The following is a 14,789-nucleotide window of genomic DNA, read 5'->3' as shown; positions in this document are numbered from 1 at the left end:
GCAAGTTCACTATACCACAGGACGAGTTAAAAAAGTATATTGCTAATTGAAATCCCCAGTTAAATGTTTAAATTCTAGAGGAAATATGCACAATACATGAATTCCCACGATTTATTGGTTGGTTCCCATCAATTTTTGGTGCGTTCCCATGATTTTTTGGCCGTTTCCCAAAATTTGTTGATCAAATTGCATTGATATCCGATCGGAAAATTCCAATAAATTATGGGTACGAACCAAAAGTTTATGGGATATGATCAAAAAATCGTGGGAACGCACCAAAAAATCATGGCAACTGACCAATAAATCGTGAGAAACTCTGAAATGTTATAAAAAGGGAATATGTGATTTTCTTGGAACTTCTCATGCCTACATTTCCCAGCAACTCGTCCCTACTCGTCCCAGTAAAAAAGCCTACATTTCCCAGCAACTCGTCCCGCACGCTGCTACGCCGCTGCTTACAATATCTCCGGCGGCGACCGGTTTGACCCGCAAGCCTCATCCGGCTGAAGAGCATATCCCAGCAGCCCGTTATGGCATCCTGTAGCGGTGGTAAAATTGCTGCAGCAAGGACGGCACACATTTCGCCCTTCACGTCGGGAACAACAACTCCCTCTCTCCGACGAATACCACGACACCAGTGCACAGTGGGCAACCGCCATACAAACGCCGGGATGAAAATCAATTCCTCGTGCTATTGCAATTTATCTTCATTCAATAAAATTGCTCTTACTATACAGGGTAGTCCTATACTAAAATCGTCAAGACAGCGAATAAAACTTAATAATTATCGCTCACAACATTGCATTATTACGTATCAGTTAACAGCATCAATAATAATTGTTAGGAATTAAAACGAAGGCGGAATAAGTTTCTGACTGTAAACGAATTTTTAAAGTATTACGCACTAAAAAAGTTGTGTTTTTCTTGGTTTGTTTGGAAAAGAACCGATTCCTATCTTACGACCTTATTAAACTGTTTTTCCTCTCTTCAGCTTTGTTTTCTGCCTGTTTGTTTCAAATGCCCGTTTATGACAGGTAGTTGGATACTGGTGGTGTATGGCTCATACGACAACACGTCAAAATCGCTCGCGCTATTTTCAAGAAAAAGTTTAATAATTTTCGGGGTCGCAGATGGTCGCAGCTAATTTTAACGACAATGCGTAGGAAAATTGTTGATCTTTCCAATGATATACGACTCACGAGTGAAATCGAGTCGAATCATAAAAAAAAATCACTCTCCAAAATAAAAATATCCAAAAATTCAGCAGTGATGTTTGGTTTTCAATCATTTATGAACTTTAAAAACAAGTTTTTGCAAAATATTAAGACATAACATCAAAGTATGACAAAAAACCCTTCCAACGACACATTGATTATCAAAATCTCAGCATCATATACTAAAATGTGATGGTTTATGTTCGGTCGAAAAATAGCTCAAAGTTGGGACAAAAAACCCAAAGTTTACACTTTGATGGCCTATATCTCAGTAAGTTTAAGACAAAAACGTGAAATATTTTGGTTTCAACTAAGTTTAAGTATCTATTTTAAGAAAATGACTTAAGAATTTTATGAAATTGACACTACTGCTGTAGCGGGGCGGCATTGGACCTCGCCCCCTCTCATTGTTCTACGACGGCTGCAGCGGGGCATGACATCTCGCCCCGTCTCCGTCGAACACAGCGACAGCAAATCGCGCCACCAATGACGGCCCAGCAGCTAGGCAGAATGACAATTCGCCCCTTACACTGCCGGCGCTCAATGGGCTGCAGCCCGACGACACCTAGCGTCGCCGCCAATGGCCCGGAAATCAGGTTTCGACATTTCCATTGCCGGCGCTCCCTGGGCCTGCAGCCAAGCGAATCAAACATTGTGTGTGTGTGTGTGTGTGTGTGTGTGTGTGTGTGTGTGTGTGTGTGTGTGTGTGTGTGTGTGTGTGTGTGTGTGTGTGTGTGTGTGTGTGTGTGTGTGTGTGTGTGCGTGTGTGTGTGTGTGTGTGTGTGTGTGTTTGTGTGTGTGTGTGTGTGTGTGTGTGTGTGTGTGTGTGTGTGTGTGTGTGTGTGTGTGTGTGTGTATGTGTGTGTGTGTGTGTGTGTGTGTGTGTGTGTGTGTGTGTGTGTGTGTGTGTGTGTGTGTGTGTGTGTGTGTGTGTGTGTGTGTGTGTGTGTGTGTGTGTGTGTGTGTGTGTGTGTGTGTGTGTGTGTGTGTGTGTGTGTGTGTGTGTGTGTTAGCGGCAACGGCGGCAACGGCGGCAACGGCGGCAACGGTCCTTGTTCTTAACACTTTAAGCGCCGGGTCATATGGAATCGCATGACCGTTTTGCTCACCGCACAGCTTGGTATCTTATGCTCGGTGATTCTCCTGAGAACGAATGAGGTAGGAAAAAGAGAACGAGAATGACATGTGCTATGCCGCTTATCGCAATTAAACAAAAGAGTGAAAACAATCGCACGACAAATTGTCGCTCTCATCGCTCTCTTGCCATGTACTACGTGCTCACTCGAAAAACTGTCTCGTCAGGCGGTCAAAGTGTTAAGCAAGAGAATCCCATCCTCGTCGCCACTGTTGTGTCTTCTATTGCTTGCCACTCAGGTACTTTTATTTAACACTAATATAAACAGTACACAATAATAAATACAACTAACAAGCACAATTACACATTAAAATACTCGGCCGCATGCCAGCCTTACCGTGCCCTCCCGGGAGCCCTGCACGACCGGCTGCTCGCAACACCTCTCTTGTTCGAGCGCACGACACACACTAAGCGGCCCGCGCTTAGGCCCGTGTCTGTGCTCCATCGGGTGCGATTTTATCGGAAGGCCTGTCAAAATTTTATATGAGATTTGACAGATAACGTCGGACGTGCGATTTTGTCGTACGACGGAATCAAATTTTTTTGATTTCGTCGGACGCCGCATCCGACTTTATCTGTCAAACTAAATGTGTGTTGTTTTGTAGGAACAATCTCAACTTAATGTTTCATAATCGTTATATTATTAAAATCATCCAAATAATCGCAATATTACACGAAAAAGCGTTTGACAGCACGTGCGATAAAATCGCATGCGATGGAGCACAGACACGGGCCTTAGTGCGCGTACGACAGTGTGCGTGACACACTGTCGTCCCCTGGACATTGACCAGTGGTAGCGCAACTACCACTGCAAGTCCAGGGGTCGGCACGGCAGTCCACAACACTTTTCAATGAAGTAGCAAACGCGAAAATGTGCTGGAAAATACTTAAGTTACGTAAGTTAAGGGGCACTCCCATGGTACAGTCGTCAACTCATACGACTCGTAGTAAGAAACTTGTAGTAAGGACTGTATCGAAAGCCTTTAAAGGCCGGTATGTACACGAATGACGTTTACAGTAAATATAAGAAGAAGAATAATAATAATTATACTATCAAAATAATGCCTGTCATGTGCCCAACTCTTGCATGGATCGAGTCTCTGATATTCACTACTGTTTATCCTGGTATTTGGGCAAACCAATCAACTAACTGGTATCCAAATGAATGATTACTATGGCAGATCTTAACTACCAACATCAGATAAGAAGTTATTACGTAAGATAATCAGAAACGAAGCGTTGGGATAAAATCGTTGTAATAGTTTTATTATTCCTCGGATTGCATATGCTTCTATTTTTAATAAAGACATTAATGTTATCCCGTGTGAAACTGGATAAATCAGCTAGTAAAACATAAAAAAAAACAATTCAAAATTATTTATTGATAATATTATTGATGAAATACAATCAATATATTAATGGTTATATACTAACTCGGTTCTTTGAAACACCTTAGATGTTTTATTTAACAAGTTTTTTTTTATACGACCGTTCTCTTCAACATATGATTTGCGACTAACTTATGATGAATCGATCGTTCCTAAATCTATTAAAGACTACTTCGATTACACACGGTTACTTCGTTTACATATACAAACCAATTTGTTTCGATCCTGCTGCATCCTTGAGAATTATGTCCGTTCCATCTTCGCGCCGCCAGGTAACGATAGGTTCCGGATATCCTTTAGCCCTAAAAAAAAAAAATCACTGTCATTGATTTTTTTTCAATTTCCCGATTAGTTGGTATATTTGATATTCAAATGTTGCATCCTAAACAATGTTTATTATACATATTTCATTATTATCAGAATTTTTGATGGTCTTCCATACTTAAAAATGGTAAAATGTAATCATAGCCTACCCGCTGGGCAAGGTGATCGAAAATGTCACTGCCTCTCGCACTTTTTCTTGTGCGATCTCCGTCCCTCCTATGGCGCTTGTTTAATGTGGGGCTTTTGATCACCCCGCCCCCAAGCTGCTCCATACCCCTCCAACTAAACTGAAATGGTGTTCGAGGCAGCCATGATGATTCACACTCACTCGCAATCTCATGTTGTCTTTCTCTCGCAAATGGATGTCATTACAGGGTTTCGAATCATATAAGGGAATACCTCAATTACTTAGGGGAATGTTGCAAATCGGTAGGGGAATATTGCATGGATAAGCTGTGGATGTTTGCAATCACTTAGGAGAGTTGTGCAATCGATTAGGGGAATGTTGCAAGCGTACTGTGGAGCTGTCATCAAACTGTGGGTGCCGCTGTAAATACCTTAAAATATTTTCGTCAATCTTACTAACTTATCTTGTTTAATTATGGCTCCGCAGCAGGATTTATTTAGTTTATCATGTGTGCAGCAGAATCCCACACGAAAACAACTCCAAATGATGTTTTTTTAAAAAAACATCATCGGTATCCATTCGAAGCTTTTTACACCGGCACCCACCGTCTAACGACAGCTTCACAGTACACTTGCAAAATTCCCCTAATTGATTGCAACACTCCCCTAAGTAATTGCAAACATCCACAACTTGCTTGCAATATTCCTCTACCGATTTGCAACATTCCCCTAAGGCGGCGCTCTAGCAGCAATTGAACACGACATCCGACACGGACAAACCCATATAATCATATGGAGGTGCACTGTCTGACACAAACATTCAAACAAGTCAAATCCCATACATTGTTCATGTTTGATGTCGTGTTCGATTGGTGTTAGAGCGCCGGGTAAGTGATTGAACTATTCCCTTATATGATTCGAAACCCTGTAAGATCGGTTGCGGCGCCAATAGCTGTTCTTGCTTGGCGGATTCAATTGTATTCGTTGGTATACAACCACAATACAAAACAAACAAAAATTAAAACAAACTAGGCGGTTGATGCAATTTGACGCATGAAATTGTACCCTATACCGCACAATGAGTAAACAAAAGCGACCTGTGTATGTGTCGATGGAAGTGGTGTGAATTCAGAAGGAGTGGGAAGTAGGAAGAATTCGGATAGGACTACGGTGTTCGTGACAGCTTAGGTTCTAGGTATTTCCTTCGAATAATGAACTGTTTGCCGCGCATTTCAATTGGAATCATATCCGTTGGGAGTACTATAACTATGAAAAACCTATAAAAAAAATCTTCAAACCGTTGAATACGACTATTAGATAAATTACATAGAGACAAGAAGGATTTAGTTCAACAAAGTAAGTAAACACATTTGAACTCGAAAATTTGCACCGCCAGCAACAGCAGAACTATTCGTACAGATATGGCCAGTCTCTTCGATCCATAGGTGCCTCCTTCCATCCTTGTCTGCATCCTTGTCTACAATACCCGTCAGGTACTTATTTATCTCTAACCACCGAGATCGCCCACATGAGTCCAGACTGACTTTTGTGTTTTATTATTATTTGTATTATTATTATTTTGATTATTATTGTGATATTATTATTATTATTATTTTGATAATTATTATTATTTAAATTGATGATAAATGACAGTTCGCTTGCAAACGTCAACAAGAGAGGACGTGTTGTTGTTTTGATTTGCAAGCCATAATGTGTACGACCGAAACATACGGAAGGAACACCTTCCGTATCGACTATTCGGAGGCTCCTAAGCGACCCACCCTAGAAGAAACCGTGAACTTCCTTTTTAAAGTGGCAGCAACGGGTGTGGATGTGAAGATGGTGCAACGCAACACTGCGCAAAGTGCCATCTACGTCACTATGCCTACGCTTGAACGTGCGGAAAGCATACCCGCACGACAAAATCTAGCAGCCCGCTGCGCAAAGCGACGGAAGAAATCATGGCGTTCGGAGAATTTTATCATGCCATCTTTTTCCCTCCAACGGCAAATTTGTCAAGCAGCTCGTCGAGCTGCCCGTCCCTGGCTCCGCCTCATACCCCTCGCCTGAGCATGCTGCCGAAGGTTTGGATGTGTTGGTGCGTCAGACGGCCAATCGCTGTCAGCCGTCGTCCGTGCTTTTTCCCTCCATAGCGCCATCTCTTTCTCGCGTGTGGTCAATGCTCGCGAGCTGTTGTGGCGCCAAAAATGTCGTTAACAAACATTGCGGCGATGAAGTTGCATTTTCACAAATCAAACCAAAAAAGCACAATGAGTTCAAACGCTGCCACGTAAAAATGACTATGGAATCGCTAGTTCACGCAGGAGGGTTTGTTGTGCATCGCGCAGAACTCTAATTCGCATTGACACGTTCAGCCCGGCGCTGATTTTCGCACTTTCCGTTCCACCAGCATCAAGAACGCAAGCTGATTGTGAAACCAGCATCCTGGATGGGGGGGCGGGGGTGGTGGCCATGGGACTCCTACGATCATTAGTCACAGACCCTAAAATCGTTGTCGCCATGGGGGGAGGGGAGGTGCAAATGGTTCTCCAGCCACGGAGCCCTAACGACCATCTCTCCGGGGGCCCTTGTCGTTAATACTCTGTACATTTGTAGAGATCATCGGCGACCGCCTAGTCCGCCTACCGTTAGGTCCGCCGCTGGTTCATGACGGTGTTTTTTTTTTTTATCGTGGAGGTCCATCCATCCCCCTGCCTGCAGCGTATACATCGAGCAGGAGACAGTGTGGCAGTACCCCCGTCGTGGGTTCTAACCGCGTATGAACCGTCCGCCGTAGAAAGAGGTGACTATCTGGCTACGTGGTACTCAAGTCCGGAAAAGGCCGGCATGATCGCGTTGGCTATTACGCCAATAATAATAAGAATAATAATAATAAGAACTTAGCATAGCAGTCCACACTCGGGGAAGGTTTTTGTTTTGACTTTGGTGCTGCCAGGTCTACTGCTGTGGCGCGACAAATGCACGGAATGCACTCGACCGAAACATGAATCTACCGATCCGAACCCATTCCAAGGCATTGCCGGTCAATCGGCGTCACGATACCGACAAGTCAACAAGCCGCCCGATTCTGGACGGACTGGTGCAGCACCATACGCGCACCGTAATAAACAAATCCAGAATCCTCTTTTGTATGAATTCAATTCAAGTTTTGTTTCCACTTGCGTCCGCTAGCGGAATGGGAAAGAAATTTGCTACATATCACATGCACGTTCGCTTCGATCGTGTGCCTTTTTAACACCCCCAATAGCAGAGCCGATCGCAAAGATGCCAATGCCAATGGTTGTGTTGTCTCTCAAGTAGCGAGATCGAAAATGCATGGACTTTGTAGCCGCAGCGGATGAAAATGTACCCATCAGAATCAAATAGTTCTGGGGTTTCCAAACTCACGCACACATACAAACACGCGCGCAAACTCACACACACACACACACACACAAACAAACGCGCGCGCGCGCACGCGATAAGGCACCTACGAACGCGCGCACGCGAGAACGCACCTACGAAAGCGCGCACGCAAGCACGCACCCCCCACCAAACCCCCCTCCCCATCCGCTAACATCAGCTATCATATAGCGCATCCTCATCCCTAGCGCCGGACGGGGTGGGGGATCGTGGCATGATAGAGTGAACGGTCACTTTCCCCGCGCTGTGTGCGTGCGTGTGTGTGTCGAGACCCAAAAACTCGAAACAGATTTCGGCACATTAAAAAAAATATATAACCACTATACACTGTGCTACATGATGCATAGAAGGTCGTTGAAGCATCAAACATGTTCAAATTAAAAAAAATATTAGATTAGTGTTAGACGTTCTCCTACGCTTGTTTTAAATAGGCTTCTTCACCCTCAATTGGCAGGGGCATCGAATGGTCTCATCAGCAGCGGCACGAAATAAAATAATCCATCAATACACCGATAACACTTTAAATCCCAATCCAGCTTCTCCCGCATCGTCCCAAGGTCACACACTAATTAATAAATGCTAACACCCACCAATAACAATACATAACCGCAATGCACATATAGTATGAACGCATACACCACAACACCCAATCAGCTGGCGGCGGAAGGCACGGGCTGAAGCTCAAGTAAGGCAAGCCAGGGTGAAGGAGGGAGAGGAGAGGAAGAAGCGGACGAAAAAATGGGCGCCATTTTTTTTTTAAATTTTTTGACCGTTTTTTTTTTTGCTCCGCCGCCGCCCGAACTGTCCGAACTGTCCGAACTGCCCGAACTGCGCGACCCAGCGCAGAAATCGCTGAAGAACAGCGCGGGAGACCAGGCCAAATCTGCGCTGGCCAGCGCAGATTTTGGTGCATTTTCTGCGCTGGAAACTGCTCGAATTTGCGCAGCGGGGGGTGCGAAAAATTTTAGCCTTTCTTTGCAAAACGCTGTATGCAACATGGGCATGTGTGACAGCTGGGAGTTTCTCAGAGGTAGCTCATTGGAGTTTTCTTATGTCACAAGTGGTTCGGGTTCACGTATCAATCGTTGTTATGTCTCCTCTTCACTTAAAACACAGTTAAGAGCGACCAGTATGCATGTCTTGTCCTTTTCCGATCAAAACCCAACCGACATTGTCACGTTGCAACCGGTTTTTTTGTATTGTAAAAGTGTTCTCTATAACCCGGTCAAATTATTCTCGATAGCAGAACAATAGAGAAGGTTTTTGCAACCGTGTGACAGCGTGTATCATACATTTGGTTTCTGTATGCTACATCCCTTCTCAATTTCTTTCATTCTCTTCTTTCTCCCTACAAAGCTCTTACTCTCATTTGTCGATTCCGCACATGCTTACGCTCTTTATTTTACCTTCTTACTCGCACATACAAATGTACATACTCACACAATTCACACTGCCGAAAACCGGTGCGGGATACACACGTGGGTACGTGTCTTGCCTGCCTTCTCTCCTGGTTCTTCCTTTCATCCAGCGTTGTCTTCGTCGAATGGTGTCCACACGTGAAAAATTCTTCCTGCTGCTTCTCCTCTCCCAGGCGGTAGCACGTTGGATTATCGTTCCTGATTTCTTTCCTCTCCTGTTCTGTTGTTTTCGGCACTGCTTGGGATAGAGGGAAATATTAAATGGTTTGCCAACAGCTGTTCCATTTAACGCGAAGCGCAATACTTACCAACCAATTGAATATTGTTTCTATCGTGGTCCGTGCTCACTTCCGTTCGTGCGTGTGTTACGATTTCTATAGAAAACGAATATGATTTGATATCACGATTATTAATACCATTTAGTTTGATAAAGATTGATGTAACCCTTTATTAAAAACTGTACTTACCAAATAGTTTTTCCGTAGTGGTTTCACGAGAGAAAAAAACGAGCACGCATCGACTCGTCCTTCTGCTTGCAAACTTGATTTCACACTACCACTTTTTCATGAGAACGCGAACCAGCGCCTTCCTCGTGTGAATATACAGGTATTCCTCGGTATACGCCATACTCGAAATACGCAATTTCGCTATACGCTTTTTTCTATATTTGACAGTTCTTTGAGCAAATTGTACTTATTTGAGAAATCGAATGTCAAATGCAAAACAAATTCCCTTTTGGTTGAGTATTATAAACCATTTCAAAAGGTATAAAATTGTAATTTTTAGTTGAAATCAGATCAAATAACTAATTTAGTGGCTAAAACCTACCACTTCATGCAAAATTATACGACAATTAGCTATAATTTGACTGAAAACCTCGAAATTCGACTTTCGCTAATATTCGAGATACGTTATTGTCTCCGGTCCGCATTGATAGCGTATATCGGGGAGTACAGTATTGGACATTAAGATAGGACCCTTTTTTTTCAATGCACCGTGCACTTTTTTTGCCACGTTACTTGTGTTTGTGTGTGTGTATGTGTGTGTGTGTGTGTGTGTGTGTGTGTGTGTGTGTGTGTGTGTGTGTGTGTGTGTGTGTGTGTGTGTGTGTGTGTGTGTGTGAGTGAGTGAGTGTGTGTGTGAGTGTGTGTGTGTGTGTGTGTGTGTGTGTGTGTGTGTGTGTGTGTGTGTGTGTGTGTGTGTGTGTGTGTGTGTGTGTGTGTGTGTGTGTGTGTATGTGTGTGTGTGTGTGTGTGCATGTGTGTGTGTGTGTAGTAGAAGAAAGAGAGTGTGCTTTTTAATGTGTATTTGCAAGTGCGCGGGTTTGTGTCTGAAAAACATAGCTTGCCATGATGTCATATTGCGTTGAAATTATTCTTATTATGTGTGTTATCATGTGAAACATCGTGCGTTTACGCTTGGATAAAAACTAAAGTTTGCATCGACAGCAGCGCTTGTTCCTCGGACGAAAACGCAGGTGTGCTGATTGATGAATGTGCATGCGCAGCGATGCAAAATGGACACGCGCACAATAGCAATGAACTCGGCATTCCCTCACAGGTGTTTCTCCAGTGCACGCCATTGAAAGGCCTTCGTGCATCTCTGCGTTGCACGTTGTGTGCGCATGAGAAACTTTGTGCGTGCATTCAGCTGGCGCGCAGGAGTTCTTTTCAATGTGCGTTTTGTTTCATGAGCGCGGCAGTATTCTGTTCTCGATTTTGAAGGGAAGACGCTTACTCGCGTACTCGTTGATAGTTTTTATCCATGCGATGTTTTCGCTGCTCGACAACGATGTAATTCATCGCGTATAGAAGTAGAACGCAGGCTGAGCACGGAATCAGCCGTGTCCATGTTTTTAACCAGCGCGTTCTTGACGGTCCAAGCAAGCAATGTTAGTAACAATGGGTCGAGGTAAACGTTGTACCGATTATCAGCGCCATATGTAAAAGCGAATGGCTGCTGCTGGCATTAAGCGCAAAAGGATCGAGTTCGTAATGGAACGATCGCGCACTTTTGTGGCATACGCGCTTCGGACAACCAAAACGTGCTTAGACAACTGAAACGCGCTTGGACAACCGAAACGCGCAAGTCAACCGGACGTCCTCAGAAGACCACGGCAAAAGAAGACCGTAACATTGTTAATATATCGAAAACACACTGATCGCGAGGGCGGTGGTCCTGCTTATCACACCAAAAACCTAACCCAAAACACAAAAAAACTACTTACAAATCTATCCGAAACGACCAACTTGTGAAACAAACACACACATCAATACACATTCAAACATACATCCACACACACACACACACACATGCACACACACACACACATACACACACATACACACACATACACACACACACACACACACACACACACACACACAAACACATACAAACCACACATAAACTTGGCCCAACGGGTGCACGGTGTGTTAAAAAACCAATGCCCTATCTTTCTGTCCGATACTGTACCTGTACAATGATACAAATAGCGGGCGAGAGGAGAACGCTTGCGTGAACGATTGATGTAGCTAGCGAAATTGGACAAGTCCCAGAAAAGCGAGATGCAAGAGTTTCTCTCTAACGATGGAAAGAGAAGAGCCATATGAAACATGAGGATGTTTGGTGTGACATAGCCAAGTTGCGAGCAAAACCAGACCAACACCCAGAAAAGCGAGGCAGAACGAAAATTTTTCTGAATGTTAGAATGAGAAAAATGATCGATACACATAAAAATCGCGCGATAATTCCGGTTGGGAAGGCGCTTACCGTTCGTGTTTGCCTTCCAATCCCGCCGAGCCGTTCGCACAGCAATGGCTATTGGCAACTGAGACCACATGTATTAACTGACGCAAACCTGGAGGAGTTCGGATGCAAGTGGAACTATTAGACCAGACAGCGTAGAAATTACGGTTCGTGGATACAGTGGTGGGTTGAGCTCACGAAGCCTAAAATAAAGTCGTTTTCCGTTGGAAAACGAATGAACGGTACCAAAGTTTTCGCTTGCATCATGAACTGCTGTACAGGGGGTTGAAGTCCGCCTATGATCGATATGTCACGGACCCTAACGAGTTAGTGAATATAAATCGTATAAAAGGACAAATGGTTCTCCTTCAGAAATGTTTTTCCGCGGACTTCACCCGCATTAATGAAACACGCGTATGCGGAGAGGGCATGTCGGTCTTTCAGTAAGGGGAGCAAAGGAGGAGGCGAACGGTGATCGACAAGCTGACGGTTGATGACGGATCGTCCTTAATTGAGCTAAAGGATATAAATGTTCATGTTGAGGGCTTTTTCAGAAATCTATACACAACATCCGACACATCCACAACGACCACAGAAACAACATTCACAAGCACACGCGTTTTTCCCGAGAACTGCAAAGCCAACAAAATTTGCATGGACGAGTTTACTTATGGTGAGCTTTTCGATCCAATTAAAAAGTCACCTTCGAGAAAGTCCCCTGGTCCGGATGGAATTCCCAAAGAGTTTTATCACCGTGCATTCAGCATCATAAATAGAGAGCTTCTTCTAGTTCTTAATGAGGCCCTCTTAGTAAAGATTCCTGAAAGTTTCGTTGACGGGGTCATAGTGTTGGTTAGGAAGACGGGAGGAGGCTGTACCAAGTCTGCATTTATTTATTTATTTATTTATTTATTTATTTATTTATTTATTTATTTATTTATTTATTTATTTATATACATATATTTGCCTCAGAGGGCTAAATATAGGGAAACTTATGGACTAAAACTTAAAATTAATGATAACAAACAAGTACTTAAATCTAGCTAGACAAAACATATACTGGACAACAAGCAATTTGTAACACAGCCAACACAAGTAAGATAAAATAATTATGATGGGGAAACAAAAAGGGAGTCAAAGAACTGAAGGAAGAGGGGGCGAAGGGATTGAGCGGGGATATGAAAATCAAACACACCAGAGGCACTGTTGAAGCGTTGGAGGGATCGAAAAAATGGATCATTGGTGCCATAAAGCGTTCTTCTCGACGGAATTTGAAGGAAATCGCGGCGTCGAAGAAAGCGAGCAGGCGCGTACAGCGTTATTCTGTTAAGTAGTGAAGGACAATCAATCTCGTTCTGAAGCAAACCGCTGATAAGCAAAGCTTGAGAAGCAGAGCGACGATTGTGCAGGGTCATCAAACCAAGCATGCGACACCGGAATTCATAAGGGGGAAGAGAAGCACCCGATTGCCCTAAAAGCCACCTAATCGCAATACGGGTGAATCTGCGTTGAACACTTTCAACCCTTTCAATCCATACCGAGCTGACTGGGCACCACACAACGCTAGCGTATTCTAAAATAGGGCGGACTAAGCTACAGAAAAGGGCTTTAAGGTACATAGGGTCATGCATATCATTTGCCATAGCACAAATTATTCCTAATACACTATTGGCATGGTTAATGGTGCGCTCAATATGTTGATTGAATGACAGCTTTGCATCAAGGAGAACCCCAACTATTGGCATGGTTAATGGTGCGCTCAATATGTTGATTGAATGACAACTTTGCATCAAGGAGAACCCCAAGATCACGAATGACATTAACACGATTCAATACAATAGAGTTTAATGAATAATTATGAGACAACACATTTGTGCTACGAGAGAAAGATATACAAGCACATTTATCGATACACAGAGAGAGAAAGTTTGCAGAACACCAAAAGGAGAAGGAGTCTAACAGATATTGAAGAGAGACACATGAATTAGAGTCAGTGATAGGACAAAATATTTTTAAATCATCTGCAAACATTAGGAAGGAATCGGATGGAAGAACAGAGCCCACAGCATTGACAAATAAAATAAAAAAGTAAAGGACTCAAGACACTACCCTGGGCCACACCACACCAGACGAACAATGAAACTCATAAGAAAACCCGTCATTCAATTTAACACAGCAAAAACGATTCAATAGAAATGATTGTAGCCATTCAAGAAAGAAAAGAGAGAAGCCAAGTTTCTTGAATTTAGCAATGAGCAGAGAATGGGGGATTTTATCAAACGCAGCTTTGAAATCGGTATACACAGCATCAACCTGCATGCCAGAGTCCAGATTTAAGAGTGCTGAGGAAACAAATTCCATAAGATTAGTAGTGGTGGAGCGGCCAGCCATAAAGCCATGATGATTTGGAATGATCCACGATTTCACCATTTCCATTAGAGGTAAACGGATAACAGATTCAAAGACTTTGCTGAACGCCGATAAAATAGATATGCCACGATAATTAGAGACGCAACCACGATCACCCTTTTTAAAAACTGGCCTTATCCATGCTTGTTTCCAAATATTCGGAAAAGTAGCCGTGGACAAAGAAAGATTAAAAAGGAAAGAAACAGGAAGGGCTAGTGCTTCACGACAATGAAAGAGTAAAGCAGCAGGAATACCATCAGGACCCGGCACGAAGGATGGTTTAAGGTTACCTATCGCACGTAAAACAGAAGCAGTGCTTACAGAAACAAATTCAACATACAGGACATTGAGAGGGGCGAATGAAAGACTGGCCTCAAAGCTTGTAGAGTTATTTAAACCATTTTCATAGACACTCGAGAAATGATCAGCAAAAAGTGAACGAATGTCGTTCGGGCACGTAGCAAGCACATCACCAAGTGACATACTAGTAGGGAGGCCGTTATTGTTTCTCATAGAGTTAATGTAATTCCAAAACGCTCGAGGGTTTGAACGGAAACGAGATTGAAGACGCAAAACATATAATTTATGGCGATATCTGTTACGG

The 14,789-nt window shown here is 43.3% G+C and overlaps 3 protein-coding genes across 5 annotated transcripts in view; 1 reads left to right on the top strand and 2 right to left on the bottom strand.

Annotated features, from left to right (window-relative positions):
- LOC125906728 (uncharacterized) overlaps positions 1 to 14,789 on the top strand; it is a 363,957-nt gene that overhangs the window by 3,312 nt on the left and 345,856 nt on the right. The gene's annotated exons all lie outside the window — the stretch shown is intronic.
- Positions 1 to 14,789, bottom strand: part of LOC120958021 (lachesin) — a 234,145-nt gene that overhangs the window by 53,154 nt on the left and 166,202 nt on the right. For all 3 annotated transcript variants that reach the window (XM_040380582.2, XM_040380575.2, XM_040380561.2), the window contains exon 6: positions 3,948 to 4,039. In XM_040380582.2, coding sequence (XP_040236516.2) covers positions 3,948 to 4,039 — 92 coding nt within the window. The remainder of the gene's footprint in view (positions 1 to 3,947; positions 4,040 to 14,789) is intronic.
- Positions 1 to 14,789, bottom strand: part of LOC125906744 (uncharacterized) — a 185,444-nt gene that overhangs the window by 16,457 nt on the left and 154,198 nt on the right. The gene's annotated exons all lie outside the window — the stretch shown is intronic.

This window comes from Anopheles coluzzii, chromosome X (assembly GCF_943734685.1).
Source record: "Anopheles coluzzii chromosome X, AcolN3, whole genome shotgun sequence".
NCBI lineage: Eukaryota > Metazoa > Arthropoda > Insecta > Diptera > Culicidae > Anopheles > Anopheles coluzzii.
The sequence above is the reverse complement of the archived record's forward strand: the minus strand, read 5'-3'. Positions and strand labels throughout refer to the sequence as shown.